General features: G+C 46.0%; 1 protein-coding gene across 1 annotated transcript in view; it reads left to right on the top strand.

The window, feature by feature from the left end:
* The window catches only part of DNMT1 (DNA methyltransferase 1), a gene marked incomplete at its 5' end in the record, with an annotated part of 62,907 nt that overhangs the window by 33,220 nt on the left and 13,977 nt on the right, over window positions 1-15,710 (top strand). The window contains 11 exons of the mRNA XM_081845939.1: window positions 2,069-2,184; window positions 3,169-3,373; window positions 4,902-5,035; window positions 5,261-5,434; window positions 5,985-6,206; window positions 8,488-8,680; window positions 9,168-9,264; window positions 11,121-11,255; window positions 11,448-11,730; window positions 13,352-13,493; window positions 13,975-14,141. Of these exons, the coding sequence (XP_081702065.1) occupies window positions 2,069-2,184; window positions 3,169-3,373; window positions 4,902-5,035; window positions 5,261-5,434; window positions 5,985-6,206; window positions 8,488-8,680; window positions 9,168-9,264; window positions 11,121-11,255; window positions 11,448-11,730; window positions 13,352-13,493; window positions 13,975-14,141 (1,868 nt within the window). The remainder of the gene's footprint in view (window positions 1-2,068; window positions 2,185-3,168; window positions 3,374-4,901; window positions 5,036-5,260; window positions 5,435-5,984; window positions 6,207-8,487; window positions 8,681-9,167; window positions 9,265-11,120; window positions 11,256-11,447; window positions 11,731-13,351; window positions 13,494-13,974; window positions 14,142-15,710) is intronic.

The following is a 15,710-nucleotide window of genomic DNA, read 5'->3' as shown; positions in this document are numbered from 1 at the left end:
TGCAGAGATCCCTTGAGTTCAACCTTTGCATTCTTGTTGTGCATTGCACTTCACTGTGTCATTTGGGGATACCCAGCAGGTTGCACTCCAGATGTTGCAGGACTAAATCTTCCATTATCCCTGACAATAAGCCATGCTAGCTGGGGCTAAAGGGTGATGGACACCTGCAACAGCTGGAGGGTACCATGTTGGCTGCTGTTGTCGTTTAGTCATTTAGTCGTGTCAGACTCTTTGTGACCCCCTGGACCAGAGCACGCCAGGCACTCACGGAGTTTCGTCAAATTCATGTTGCTCGCTTCTATAACACTGTCCCGCCATCTCATCCTCTGTCGTCCCCTTCTCCTTGTGCCCCACATTGGCTAACCCTGGTGTAAAAGAATGTTGTGGTGCATTGCTAGATGCCCAGTCAGTAGGTGTCCACATTATGGGCCTGATATTCCTGGGTGCCCTATCATTTGTGGTTTAGACACATCTTTTGTCTTTTTTTAAAAAATACTTACTACATTTTTTTAATAGAATCATAAAATTAGAGAGTTGGATCATCTACTCCAACCCCTGCAATGCAGATGCCAGTCAACCTCTGCTTAAAAACCTCCAAGGAAGGAGAGTCCGTTCCACAGTCAAACAGCTCTTACTGTCAGAAAGTTCTTCCTTCCTGATATTTAGCCAGAGTTTCTTGTAATTTGAAGCCATTGGTTCAAGTCCTACCTTACAGAGCAGGAGAAAACAAGCTTGCTCCATCTTTGATGTGATGAATGTCACATGCTTTAGATATCCTTTAAATATTGGAAAATGCCTAACGTATCTCATCACGGTCTCCAACCAACCAACCAACCAACCAACCAACCCATAACAATCATTCTCTAGACAGTTCAGAAACCAAAAACATTAAAGCACAAACTAATTAAAGGAAGCTGAAACAATTTCTTTTTTGCAACCATGAGAGTTTGAGGCATGCTTAGCAGAAAATGAAAAGAAATTAAATCCAAGCTATGCAGAGACCTAAAGAAGGCAGCAGTTCTACACACTGCCAGCCAGATGCTTTGGTTCCTGGTGCAGTTGTGGCCAGGCAACATCCTCTAATCCAGTGGTTACCAATTAGGGGTCCAGGGACCCCTGGGGGTCTATGGAATGCACCCAGCAGGTCCGTGGCCCCATCCCTTGCCTGCCCCAACTAAATTTTTGTCATTTTTGCATGGCAATATCACAAATTTTATGTTCAGTTTTAGCGCTGTGCGATTTTTCAATATATGGGCCAAAAGCAGTTTTGAAATCACACCGTGATAATGATTTTGACCCAGCAATACACAGTAATATATTGCTCCTTGCACAAGGGAGAGCAGGGCAGCCAGTTTCAAGGCACCACCAATATTGCACAATGATCTCAGCTGACAACGCTGCTGATCTGAGCTGCCTTCTCCTCACGCTGACGGAGAACAGGGCAGCTGATTGCAGGGTGCTGACGGAGAACAGGGCAGCTGGTCACCCTCACTCCAAGGCACCGTGGCACTACCTTCCCCTGGCACTCAGGCAGAGCAGCTTTTCTCAGCAGGAAAGCAGCAGCACCCCCAGCCCCTCCCACTCAAACCATGTGGTGGAGGGGACTCCACTTCCTCTCCTTCCCTCACCCATCTGATCCCCACGCCTCATCTCCAATTTCAGACATCTTGATATATCAGAATATCATGATCTTTAGCTGCTGATATATCATGATGTTGAAAGCCAGATATTGCTCAGCCCTAGTCTGGTTTTAGTATACTGAAAATCCTTTGCTTTTTAGGGAGTACCCCACATTTTGTTCAAAAAATTGCTTTGCAGAGTTAATTTCCATAGAGTTATCAAAATATTCAGAAGTAGGGGGTCCATGGCTTGAAAAATAGGGGGTCCTCAGTAATTAGCTGATTGGGAACCACTGCTCTAATCCCTTCTGCCAAGGCAGAGGGAGCTCTGAGATGTGATGACAGCAAGCAAGGTGGGTGTCAGTGTGCTTATGTAGTCTTCAAGACCCCAGCACTGGTGCTTTTCTCGTCTTGCCGTCTCATTGACACCACCCTCTTTCTGTCTGCAGATTGACGGCAAAAAGGATTTCTACCAGAAGGTGTGCATTGATTCAGAGGCCCTGCAAATTGGTGACTGTGTCTCTGTCAGCCCGGATGACCCCACAAAACCTCTTTACTTGGCAAGGTGTGCTGTCATGTTGGTGGTGTAGGGGCTGGGCTTGGACTCAACCTTCCGTCCTGTCGTGTAACTTGGACAAAGGCTACCCAGAAACTGTATTTAGGGATAGTGGCAAGTTGCTTATTAGGGTGTATACAATATGTATGTATTTTATTACCAAGCATGTTAGAAAGAGAGAAGCCGTGGAAGGGGGATTGCATTTACTGGTATGAATTATTCTGAGCCCACTGCTGCTTCCTAGAAGGTGGTCTCCCCTGTTCAGTATAGGCTTCTTTTGTAAGCTGTTGCAATGTCCTGGTTAGGGGGCTGAGCTGTGAACTAGGAAGCTCTAGGTTGAAAGATGGCCTCAGCTGTAAACTTTTCAAGTGGCCCTATGCAGTCTGCTCTCTCCCAGCCTTAGTTCTCCCCCCACCCCCAGTCTTCAGTATAAAGGGGTCTACTGGCCTACTTACAGAGTTCATAAGAATTGCTGATGTTCTTTGGAGCCTTTCTAACCCTTTGACTTGCACAGAGCTACAGTGGTGCCCCGCAAGATGAATGCCTCGCAAGACGAAAAACCCGCTAGACGAAAGGGTTTTCCGTTTTGGAGGTGCTTCGCAAGACGAATTTCCCTATGGGCTTGCTTCGCAAGACGAAAATGTCTTGCGAGTTTTTCCGACTTTTTTCCCCTTTCCCACCCCTTTTTCTAAGCCGCTTATCCGCTAAGCCGCTAAGCTGCTAATAGCGCTAAGCCGCTAAGCCGCTAATGGGCTTGCTTTGCAAGACGAAAAAACCGCTAGACGAAGAGACTCGCGGAACGGATTCTTTTCGTCTTGCGAGGCACCACTGTATAGGTAAAGTCCTCTTGCCTGCCCCACATGTTTTTTGATGCATTCTCAGCTAGGCCACCTTTTCTGGGAGCGCTTCAGACAAAACATCTTTTTCCGAGGGGGGGGGTGATGTCTTTGCCTTGGTTTCCAGTTTGAAGCTCATCTTTGTTCCTTCTCCCAGAGTCACTGCCATGTGGGAAGACGCCAGCACTGGGCCGATGTTCCATGCCCACTGGTTTTGCCGTGGCACTGACACCGTTCTGGGAGCAACCTCTGATCCGCTGGAACTTTTCTTGGTGGACGAGTGCGAAGACATGCAGCTGACTTACATTCACGGCAAAGTCAATGTCCTTTACAAGGCTCCCTCAGAGAACTGGTCCCTGGAGGTATGTTGAGGAATTCCACTGCTCTGGCAGCTTAGATGGAAGGGTGGCACCACTGTCTCCTTCTGGAGATGAGGGGCCAGGCTAATATGCTCACAGTTCTCCACTATGTCTTGTTCTTATCTTACGCCTGGCTCCAGCTTTTGGGAGGCAGCACTGCAGCGGCCCATGGCAGCTACTTAGGTTGGTCACAGCACCATGCCAGAGCTGCCTTTGCCTGCTCATGAGGAGTAACATAGGAAGAAGTTAGGTAACTGTAAGGGGTGGGGGGTGTATGTGTATACACACACACACACACACACACATTATATTTAGTGGAATTGGTATAATTCTTAATTCTAAAACAGTCCCTAAGCAGTGTATATAAAATAAAACATACATTCAAATTACAGTGGTATGTACCTAAGGTTACATACGCTTCAGGTTATATACGCTTCAGGTTACAGACTCCGCTAACCCAGAAATATTACCTCAGGTTAAGAACTTTCCTTCAGGATGAGAACAGAAATCGTGTTCCGGCGGCGCGGCAGCAGCAGGAGGCCCCATTAGCTAAAGTGGTCTTCAGGTTAAGAATAGTTTCAGGTTAAGAATGGACCTCCGGAACGAATTAAGTACTTAACCTGAGGTACCACTGTATCAGTAAGAATCAGACTTAAATACAAACTAGCCAAAAGAAAATTACAATATATAAGTAATATCAGCAAGTACAAAATAAGCATTTTAAAAGAAAACCACATGCTAAAATGTCACATTTGCATATCTTCACAGGCTTGTCTAACTAAACACAAAAGGCTTTAGCCGGTGCCAAAAAGAATGCAGCCCAAGTGGCTGCCTAATGTCAAAGGAGTTCAAGGGCATAGATTCTTCCCTGCGGAAACATCAGTTTCCTGCAAGTGCCAAATGAACATCCTGTGGCATTTGTAAAAGTGCCAGTTCTACAGATAAAGCAGTAGAGTGGGCATATATAGGGTAAGGTTGTAAAGAGGTTCCCACCCTAGTCAGATTAGGCTGCTGGCTGCAGGAGGGCTGCCTGGGGACCCCATGTCAGGGCTCTGGGCCAGGCAAAGCTCCAGCTTTTTCTAAGACACTGGAAGGATCAAGTCACCTGATAATTCCAGTAGGAGCTGTGACTTTATGTGCAGTCTCCTTGCAATGTGGTCTTGAAGCATAGGTTGTCCCACCCCCAAACATTTTTCTTTCCGCTTCTGCCAGCATCTGTTGTGGCATTTCTTATTTTATTTTTACTTCCAGCTTCATAGGGACACCTTGGGCATGACTCTCATCTCTCCCCCACCATAACTATTGCAGCACATTTTCTTTTTGTATCCGGTCCATGTGTTGCCATTCAGAACATCCTGCAGCCAGGAATTCCTCAGACAAACTGAACTTGGGCTTTTGTGGCTTCTGCGTGTGTTTGGGTGCATGTGCACATGCTGAAATCATAGTGGCCATTCTTGTTCTGCTTAGATAATCTGCTTGCTTTCATCTCTCTCCTCCCCACCCCTCAACTTCCAAAATCTTCTTCCCATAGGGAGGGCTTGATACAGAGATCAAAATGGTGGAAGATGATGGCAGAACATATTTCTACCAAATGTGGTATGATCAAGAGTATGCCAGGTTTGAGACTCCGCCAAAGACTCTGCCTCCTGAAGACAACAAATACAAGTTAGTGCACCAGACTAGAAGGCTTTGGCAGGGGAGGTGTAGCTGGAAAATATTGAAAGTGGGGTAGAAGGCATGGATGTGTAGCCTTAGGTGCGATAGAACTTTATGGCATTGGTTTGGATGCTCCAAACTGTTTCCGTTGTCTAGCGCTAGAAGGTGAGGGTTTGTTGGTGTCTACCCCACGCCACTCAATCTAATCCAAGTATCCATCTGCTTTCCTCCCAGGTTCTGCATGAGCTGCGCAAGTTTGGACGAGGTGAGGCAGAAGGAAATCCCCAAAGTCTTTGAGCCCCAGGAGGAGTTGGAAGGGAAAATGTTCTACAGCATGGCAGTGAAAAATGGAGTGCAGTATCGGGTGGGAGATGGAGTCTTCCTCCTTCCAGATGCCTTCCTGTTCAGGTTGGTCTTTGAACTGGCTTCTGGGTGGAGCAAGAGAAGGGATTGCTTAGTATAGGGCTGGCTCCTTTGTTGATAATGCAGGAATCAAAAATCCAAATTGATTCATACCAGCCCAACGCATTTAAAAATGTTTATTTTTCAGAATATCACATCTTAAAATGTCATTTAAACATCAACGGTAGAAGAAAAGGGTCACTAAAAGGGAAGGAAACTCGTGGGATACACGAGAGTTAACACAAGAGTTGTGAGAGTTAACACGAGTTAACACGAGAGTTGTGAGAGTTAAATAATTAAGAAAGAAATGCAATTACATTGCAGATCTTCAGGGCAGCCTTCTAAATATTATTGATCAGTCAAGAGTCCTCAGCACAGCCTTGCAAACCAATCAACGATAATTATTGTTCAGGCCACAAAGTTTTGTGCCCATTTGTCTGCCCACACTTATACCAGTTTGAAGTCACTCTCCTCCTATTTGCAGAAACTTTGACTTTGTGTCGCTCATTGATTGCCCTGGTTTTTATTTTATTCCCATTTTCTCCCCTCTCCCCAGCCTGAGGCTTGCCAGCCCTATCAAGCGGCAGAAAAAGGAGGCAGTAGACGAGGAACTGCATCCTGAGCATTACCGCAAGTATTCTGAATATATCAAAGGCAGCAACCAGGATGCACCTGAGCCATATCGCATCGGCCGAATCAAGGCAATCTACTGCAATATTCGCAGCAACGGCAGGCCCAACGAAGCAGAAATCAAGCTGCGTGTATACAAACTTTACAGGTAAACAGCAACCAGGATTGCTTTACCAGCAAGATGGAAAAATAAACTTCGTTTGTGAATTGGGGATACAGAAGGCATCTTCCGTATGCATATCCCTAAATGGGAAACTTCGTGTCTTCCTGGGCGCAAAGACCTTGCATTCAGGATTGCCCATGAGGTAACCTTTCCCCCTGCAAAGCAAAACAAAGATATATGATCCTGGTAACTTGCTGTTCAGGAGAAGGAGCAATGTTTGGATTCAGGACCAAACGGCCACAACCAAAAGCATCTTTGTATTTTAACGTGCTATTTTTAAAAATGCTAAGATCAGTTGCTGAATGAGGATTGCAGCAGGCAGGGAGGAGCAGCTTAGCTCTTTCCCCCTTATTGTGGTCTTGATGAAAATTCCTGCTCATTGAAGCTGCTGTTAGCGGGGGCGGGGGGGGGGAATCCTCTGTTTGCGTCAATAACGTGGACACACTTTGTGTCTCTTCTACTTAGGCTCCCTCCTCCTCCTCCACTGTATAGCAGGTCAGTGGGGTTAGGATGTATGTGCCCTACATAGGGGAGTGTAGAGTAGTCTTTATTGAGGACTAGCAAACAGAGGGCAGCTTACAGTTATAAAGAGGGGTCCTTCCTTCCTTCCTTCCTTCCTTCCTTCCTTCCTTCCTTCCTTCCTTCTACAGCCCACCTTTCCTCCAAGGAGCTCAAGGTGGCATACATGGTTATCGTCCCACTTTTATCGTCACAAAACCCTGTGAGGTAGATGAGGTTGAGAGTGAGTGACTGACCCAAGGTCACCCAGTGAGCTTCATGGTAGAGTGAAGATTTGAACCCAGGTCTTCTAACACACTAACCCCTTTGGACATGAGACGTAGGGAGCAGACCTCATAAAGGAAGTTTTGAGAGAACAAATGGTTGGAAGAAGGCTTGAGGATTTTTTTCCATGGCGATTGGTTATGGTGATGGTGTTGATAGATGTCAGGAGGCAGGTGTCTTGTGGGAAGTCCCTGCATCCTGGTAACAAAATGGTGACTAAGGAAGATGTACACGGGCAGCATGGGACTGAGGGAGAAATCCTCAACTTAGAAAAATGACTGGCTGGCACACCAGAGAAGAAAACACCGAAATGTATTTCTGCAAAGTGTTTGAACTGAAGGTGGAAGGGTGGAAGAGACCAGTGTTAGCCAATTTAAGTAAAACCTTTATTTTTGAACTCTTAAGTGCAGCCGTTTTGTAGTTCATGAAAATCTTTAATAAAAATTATTTTTTAAAAAACAGCAGTAGCAAGTAAAATACATAGTTCTAAAGTGCCTTCTAAGATAAAGTAGCTGAACCAACATTGAGAAACATCTGAAATGGCAAAGGTTAGGCCCACACTAGGCTATGATGTGAACAGGTACATTTTGTTCATGTAAAGAGCAGCATGTGGGTGGAGTGTCTGCTACCCCATTCTCAAAAGTAAATATCTCATATGGCCGCTTACAGATATTACTATAAAGTCAATACAGTAAAATCCAAAACTGCCTAAGATCAAATCTGCATATGCAAAAATGAGTCATTGCAGGCCTTCCAGAAAAAACATGTTTTCAAAGCACAATTAGAAGTGCAACAACCTTTCTCTCAGCCTGATTCATTCCTAGTATTGGAGCTGGGCTTGTGGGCCTGTTTAGCTTCTTGAAACCATTGATCAAGAAAAATACTCTTCTGCCTATCCTGCTTTATTCATGCAGAAGATAGAGACATGATTGGTCAGATGTGGCTGCTCCATCATTTCTAGCTTGGCTCCTTACTGAGTACATTAAAATGAAAAACACCAAAATTCAATATTTGAGAGCTTGGTCATCAAACAGAATTTAATAGTACAAGTGTTTGTAACCCAATATCCAGTGTGTTCAGTGTTTCTATTTATTTTATGGGGCGGACAACAAATAATGGAAGAAAAAGCAGTGCAGGGAATGCCCAACTCCCTTCAGTCTCAGCCCCATCGGCATGGCCAGTGGCCAGGTAGGATTATGGAAGTTGTTTGTAGTCCTAAGAGCATCTGAAGTGCCACGGGTTCCATGCACTTGGGACAGAGGAGTGAAGTGACCAAATCAACACCCAGACAAAATGTGGATGGCAGAACTGAAGGCAGGTAAGACTGCCTTCAAATACCAGGGCAAAAACCTCTGAAATGGGGAAAAAACCTCTGAAAGCGACATGGCTGAGGAAGCATCATTTATTTCATGTTGCATGTTTTGTTGTTTGGGCCTGCTCTCTTCCCAGCAGAAAATACTTCTCTATGCTGCTGTTTTTCCAGGCCAGAGAACACTCATAAGTCCGTGAAAGCCAGCTACCATGCAGACATCAATTTACTATATTGGAGCGATGAAGAGGCCACCGTCGAGTTCAAAGATGTGCAGGGCCGCTGCACGGTGGTGTATGGGGAAGATTTGACAGAAAACATCCAGGACTATTCTGCCAGTGGCTCTGATCGCTTCTACTTCCTAGAGGTGACCTTTCCCATGGCACAGTTTGACTTGTGCAGGCATTGATGCATTCTCTACATGCCAGCTGGTAGCCAAAGGCTGCTAAAGCCCTTAGTGGCTCACGGCATTTTGGGGTCAGAGATGCAAAATCCATCCCCACCCCAAACATGCACTAATGAACATGAAGACCAATTCACTGGCACGTTTCCCCCGTGTAAGCCCCATTTATGATAAGGAGGGACCTGGGCAGGAGAAGCACTTAGTAGGATGCGCCCCTTGGGTCAGGCGGGGCTGCTGCCTGGCATCCAGAATCCACTACCTGAGGCAGCTGTTTTATGGTGGGCTGGAGCCTTTGGTCTAAAGTACTAATTTTCCACTCTGTCCATGTGTCCCAGCTATGTACTTGGGAGCCCAAGGAACTTTCAGAAAAGTTTTGTGCTTGGTCTGGGCTAGCTTGAAGGCCAAAATGTTTAGTGTTAAGTTTATTTTTATTTATGTTTTTGTTTTCTAGGCATATAATGCAAAAACGAAGAGCTTTGAAGACCCACCATATCATGCCCGTAGCTCTGGAAATAAAGGGAAAGGGAAAGGGAAAGGGAAAGGGAAAGGTGGGTGCTTAATCAGTACATAACTGCCTCCGTCAGACTGGTGTTTGAGCCCAGCCCACTCTCAGGGCAGGATTCGACTAATTAGTCCTGCCAGTGGCAGGCTGTGCAAAGACTTCCCCCTTCCCCTCATGGGGGGTCAGGATAACCTCAAAAACAGCACGCAGGGGAGGAGAGCAGGGGATTGTTCCATGTGGAAGGCTGAAGAGTGCTGAATTCTTCCCTCAGACCTTTGGAAGTAGAAAGGAAGGCTGTGTAAATGCTGCCCTGCAGGGAGGCAGGCTGGGGGTAAGGGGAGAGAATCAAAATTCTGAATTAATCCAGTAATTCTGCAGACAGAAAAATGATTTTAGCAACTCATATTAGACACTACAACGTTGGGTGGAGTTCAACCAAGTCCTACTCTGAGTAGACTCATTTAAATTAATGAACCTAACTTAGTTATGTTTGTTAATTTTGTTAGGTGTACTTGGAGTAGGACTAGCATTGAATTTCACCCATTTCTCATAACTGATGGCTTGCATGATTGTGCTAATCCATGTGGAGGCACAAAGAGCTTTGCAGGGCATGGAACCACCCCCCCCCCTTGACTGCTGAGGGGAGCTGCTCTGTCCTCAAGCATCTGGGACGACTAGCGCTATATATTTCAGTCCTAGTTTTGCAGACACCAGGGTTAGATCCAGTGGTAGTAACCCTGGAGAGTTATTTCCAGTCCCAGTGGCTGAAGGCAGTTTCCTGTGTTCTTTTAATGTATTGTTAAATGAACACACAGGACACCCCATTCCTTACTCTCATTTTGCATAACTGCACGAAAGCCTAATCTATAGCGGGGTTTTCTGAAGGGTGGGGGAGCCACTCATAGTAGGCTCCCACTCTCCCTCCCACCAGTTGCCAAATATTCCAGCAGCTTGTCTAAGAAGTAGCACTACTGTCTCCGAGGGATAATAACACCCTAAAAGGGAATAAAAAAATTCCTTCCAGTAGCACCTTAAAGACCAACTGAGTTAGTTCTAGGTATGAGCTTTCGTGTGCATGCACACTTCTTCAGATACCTAAAAGGGAAATGTAGTTGGGGGCCCATATCTGATCATGTGGGAAAGCCCCAAGTCCACCCAGCGAATGGGCAATAGAGGCTTTCATTGTGGGCTACCCAGAGGCATCTGGTTGGCCACTGAGAAGAGGATGCTGAACTAGATGGGCTGCTCAAATGGGTGTAAGTTATCCAGGGAAGCTGGATACGCATGCGAATGTAATGAGGGGAGGAATGAGGAGGCAGAGTTTCTGGGTTGTAGAATGGGCTGTTGCACTTCAGAATGCAGGGAGGGATCTTCTCTTTGATGCTCCCCTGCATGAAAAGCTTCCTGCAAGTAGCAAATTAATAGATCAGAGAGTGGGCTTGAACCTTTCTTCGCTGCAGCATTCACTGCAGCAGGGGTCATTTTTAAAAGATAGCATCCCTCCCCTGGTAGCTTAAAGTAGGGCGCCCATTCCCTTTTGTTCTGCTGCCCAAACTCTGCCTCTTCATTCCTCCTCTCAGTATATTTGCATGCATGAATAAAATAAAGGAAAACCATGAGAGGCTCCCCCCTTGCTTTTTGCATGGTGGGGAGGGAGGTGAAGGTACAGTGTCCTAGCTCCCTATGGAAAGCCAGCAGCTGGCCTTCAAAAGCCTCTTATACTTCTTGAAAATCTCCCTTGCATTGCAGTGTATCACTTTCTGAAACTGCTCTTAAGGGGGCCTTAAAAGTCCAAGTCCTGTCCTGCACCCTGTGGGATCAGAGTGCCAGCTGTGTAGCTGTCTTGCTATGACCCAATTTTGAACACCCTCTCACCCCAGTTTTGTTCTGTTTTTGACACAGGTAAAAGCAAAGGGAAATCTTCAGGAGCAACGGAGCAGAGTGAAATTGAAACTGCTGAGATTAAGCCATCAAAGTTGCGCAGCCTGGATGTCTTCTCTGGCTGTGGAGGCTTGTCAGAAGGGTTCCACCAAGCAGGCAAGGCCATTTAAAAAAGCCATTGGAAGGCTAGGAAGTGCAGCATTAGCAGCCAAGATGATGGAGCCAGTGGTAGATTCAGTTTTGTTTGCCGGGAGGGGGGCGGATTTTGTACCCTGCCACCCGGCTTTGGAAGTGAGGCGTGCAGTGTAAAGCTCTTTTTCCTCTTTTGGTTTCTTTTCCCAATGGCAGAAGTCTCGGAGACTCTGTGGGCCATCGAGATGTGGGAACCAGCAGCACAGGCCTTCCGCCTGAACAATCCTGGCACCACAGTGTTCACGGAGGACTGCAATGTCCTGCTCAAGCTGGTCATGTCTGGAGAGAAGACCAACTCCTTGGGTCAGAAGCTGCCACAAAAGGGAGACGTGGAGATGCTGTGCGGTGGACCACCTTGCCAAGGCTTCAGTGGGATGAACCGCTTCAATTCGCGCACCTATTCAAAGTTCAAGAACTCTCTGGTGGTCTCCTTCCTCAGGTTGACAGTGGCTTAATCAGCAATATAAGTTCTAGGGGGAAACCATTACTCAGCAGTAGGTCACGTGCTTCAAATGCAGAAGATTGTAGGTTCAGTCCCCAATGCCTCCAGGTAGACTGGGAATGTCCCCCCACCCAATCTGAAACCCTAGGGAGCCATTGCCAGTCAGGGTAAAGGTAAAGGGACCCCTGACCATTAGGTCCAGTCGTGGCCGACTCTGGGGTTGTGGCGCTCATCTTGCTTTATTGGCCAAGGGAGCCAGCGTACAGCTGGTCATGTGGCCAGCATGACTAAGCCGCTTCTGGTGAACCAGAGCAGCTCATGGAAACACCGTTTACCTTCCTGCCAGAGTGGTACCTATTTATCTACTTGCACTTTGACGTGCTTTCGAACTGCTACGTTGGCAGTAGCAGGGACTGAACAACGGGAGCTCACCCCGTCACGGGGATTCGAACCGCCAACCTTCTGAGTGCTACTCGCATCCCGCCAGTCAGTGTAGACCATTCTAAAAAGCTGAATCAGGGTTGTGTATGTGTTGTAGTTCCACAGGAGGATAGAACATGGACCGTGACAGTGACTACAGAGTTCAGCTTTCCTGGAAAATCTCTGTGTATTCTTTTTTTTTAAGCTGGAGGTGAAGGTGAGGAGGCACATTTCTAGGCCTTGCAAGTGTAAATGAAACCAAAGCAGGTAGTGTGGGTGGAGACCCTGTGTCCCCCCCCCCAATGGTGTTGGACTCCCACTCCCAACAACCCCAGTCAGCATGGCCTGTGATCAGGGATGATGGGAGGTGTAGTCCAGCAACACCTGGAGGGGAGGGCCACAGGTTCCTTGCTCCTGTTACCAGCATTTCCAGTGACTGGATGGCTTCAGTGCCCTACATATCTCCTTCCCCCTTCACATAACTAGAAAAACCTGAATTATTGTTTCCATTAAAATGAAGAGAAATTATGCAGTTTGTTCAAATTTGCACAATTACAGCCTGAACTTTGAAATGCACCCACTGTACACCTTGTGTAAGGGGAAGCTTTCCTCAAGAACAAATGAAAGGTGGCTTGGGAATTTGAGATCACAGGTAGATTTGTGGGAGGCCGAGAGAAGCTGTGCAATAATTTCATTTTAGGATCCCTCATCTGTGCTCTGATCAAGGGAGAAGCAGAGTACACACCCGTTAAGCCAATGTGACATAGTGGTGAGACTCTGCTTTGAACTGGGAAGGTCCCAGTTTGAATTTCATTTCTGCTATGGATTTGCTAAGGCAAGCCACTCTCTCATCCAATGGCCCTCCAATACAGGAGTCTTATCAAACCGCCTTAGGTAAGGTATGTGTGTAAGGTATGCTTGAAGCGCTTTGAATGCCCCAGAGCACCATAAAATGCTTTTATTGTTACTCCTTACTGCAGTGTGTTCACTTTATGAATAAGTATGCATGGAATGGGTGAATGTTCTGTCCCTCAGTGGCCGGAACCCTTGTAAGACCTGAGGCTGTACTGGGAGAGTGGGTGAGGTGGTTGGGCTGGGACTTGCCCCCATATCCTAGTGTTGCTGAGGAAACCTGTCTGCTGTTGGAGAGGGGAAAAGAGCCCACAACTGAACCCCTATGACCCTTCTTGTTCTCCAGCTACTGTGACTACTACAGGCCGAGGTTCTTCCTGCTTGAGAATGTGAGGAACTTTGTCTCCTTCAAGCGCTCAATGGTGTTAAAGCTCACCCTGCGCTGCCTTGTCCGGATGGGATACCAGTGCACTTTTGGGGTTCTGCAGGTATGTTAGTTGGGCAGCCTCTCTGTCAGAGCAGGGGACGTATCACAGTGAGTGTGTCCTCTGCAGGTTCTCAGAAGGAGAAAGATTCCTCTTAGATCTGGAGTCGAACCAGAATGCCATGAAAAGTGAGAGCTGTTAGGTGGTTTTGCTGAGCTCCCTCCCTCCCTCCCTCCAGTATGCCAATTCTTGGGTTGCATCAATAGTTTTGAGAGAGAGAGTTTAGAGCACAGGTGGGAAACCTGTGTGGCCCTCTAGAATCTGGAGGGTTACCACCAGATACGGAACTCCAAGCTAGGTAGATGCTTTTTTAGATTGGAATTGTTTTCAGGTGGTGAACTGGTGCTAGCTGTAGATTGTGGCAAACTTGATTGAATAATGCAAGGCAAGGCAATAAATTCAAAACGACAAGTTTTTAGGCAAGTTTGCAGCTTTTGTTCTTCCTCAGCATTAACGTGTGTGTTTTAATCTTCCTCCCTTCCAGGCTGGTCAGTATGGTGTGGCCCAAACACGCAGGAGAGCGATTGTGCTGGCTGCAGCCCCAGGAGAGAAGCTTCCCATGTTCCCTGAACCTCTGCATGTCTTTGCTCCCCGAGCCTGCCAGCTCAGTGTGGTGGTGGACGATAAGAAGTTTGTTAGCAATATCACAAGGTAACGGCCGTCTTTCAAACTTAACTGTTGGCAGTTTCATGGTGTGTGCATGTATGTTTGGGGTGCCTTTAAAGACAAAAAAACAGAACCCGGCTAGAATTCAGCTTTCAAGGATCCCCTGACAAAGGCTCTTCTCTGCCATCCATTGTTGGACTTAAGGCTATGCTCCTAAACTTTCTTCAGCATCAGCATGTCTAGAATCACACTGAACACTGATTATTTTTAGTACCTTATCCAAACTGCACAGTTTCATTGCAAGATCACCACTGTTTGCAGATAAGCCTCTTTTTTACATATGTCAGGTTTCTCATTCACATTTTGGATGCATGTTTGAGCTGATTCTCACATGACAAGGGACAGATTTATCTGAGCCCCCTCCACTTGTGCTTTGAGCCCTGTTCACTGAGTGCAGACTGCCTTCCACCAGGGTCCAACATACGTAAAGAGGGCAGGAAAAGCTCCCAAGAGCCCTGCAGCAAAAAGTTTTCGGCCCCTTCCCTTATTCTGGCCAGCAGCCATAATCTTGAAGCTGTTTTCTGAAACTTATTTTTTAACGTTGGGAATAACTACTCTTCTCAAGTAAGGCTTTTTATTTGTCAGTGGAAGCAAGTTTTAGCCAAAGCCTGCTAATGAACCATGCTTCCTGGTATGAGTGGGGCCATGCCCCCCCCCCCCGAGTAGGGGAAGGCCCAGGCAGGAGTTGATCTGTAAAGCACCTTCTTCTGCTGTTCTCTCTCTTTTTTTTAATGAATATTTATTGGCATTTTCAGAAAACCACACAAAAACAAAAATAAACAAAAAATAACAAAAATACAAAAACCCAAAACTTAAAAAACAATTAAAAAACACATAAGATTTCAGTTACTTATTTTCATTTAACTTGTTTCTCAGACCTCCTCACACCTCCCCTTCTTGTATTCCAATTTAAATTATTAACTCAGCAAATCCTTATTACTTATTTCTCAACTTTAACTTAATGATTTATTTTAGCATATTGTTATTTTACCTTTCCTCTTCTTCTATTTCCTCATTTTATTTTTGCAAACCTTATTTTCATTTAATTTAAACCATTTTGAAAACCAATTTTAACTTATCCAAACTTAAACATCAATACTTATACATCATTACTCATTCTTAAACATTTTTCCTAAAGTCGACCAAAATTTCCCTTCCACAACTTTCCCAATTTCCATACAGATAGCAGAACAAAATGAAAACAGAACAGATTATAATTATATACCCTTTGGATTCCCAGACTCCACACACCCCTTTCCCGGTTTCAGTCCCCAACAAGTGTCCGTCAGTCTCAATATACTGCTTAGCCTGGGGATCTCACATCCAAGGCTCTTAAATCTCTTTCAGTTCCTCTCTGCTGGTCTTTTAGATAGTCCTTAATGTTAAACCCCAAATCTCGGAGAGGCTCCGGCCCAACAGGATCCATATTTCTTCCAGCCAGACCTCCATACTTAAAAGTAAAGCCTATGGGGTACTCCAAATCTTGTTTCATGCTCCTTTCGAGTCCAAATGTCCCCAAAGCTCCAACTTCCACCTTGGTCAAATTTATAATCC

Source organism: Podarcis erhardii (genome assembly GCF_964252035.2).
Source record: "Podarcis erhardii genome assembly, chromosome: 17".
Classification (NCBI taxonomy): domain Eukaryota; kingdom Metazoa; phylum Chordata; class Lepidosauria; order Squamata; family Lacertidae; genus Podarcis; species Podarcis erhardii.
The sequence above is the reverse complement of the archived record's forward strand: the minus strand, read 5'-3'. Positions and strand labels throughout refer to the sequence as shown.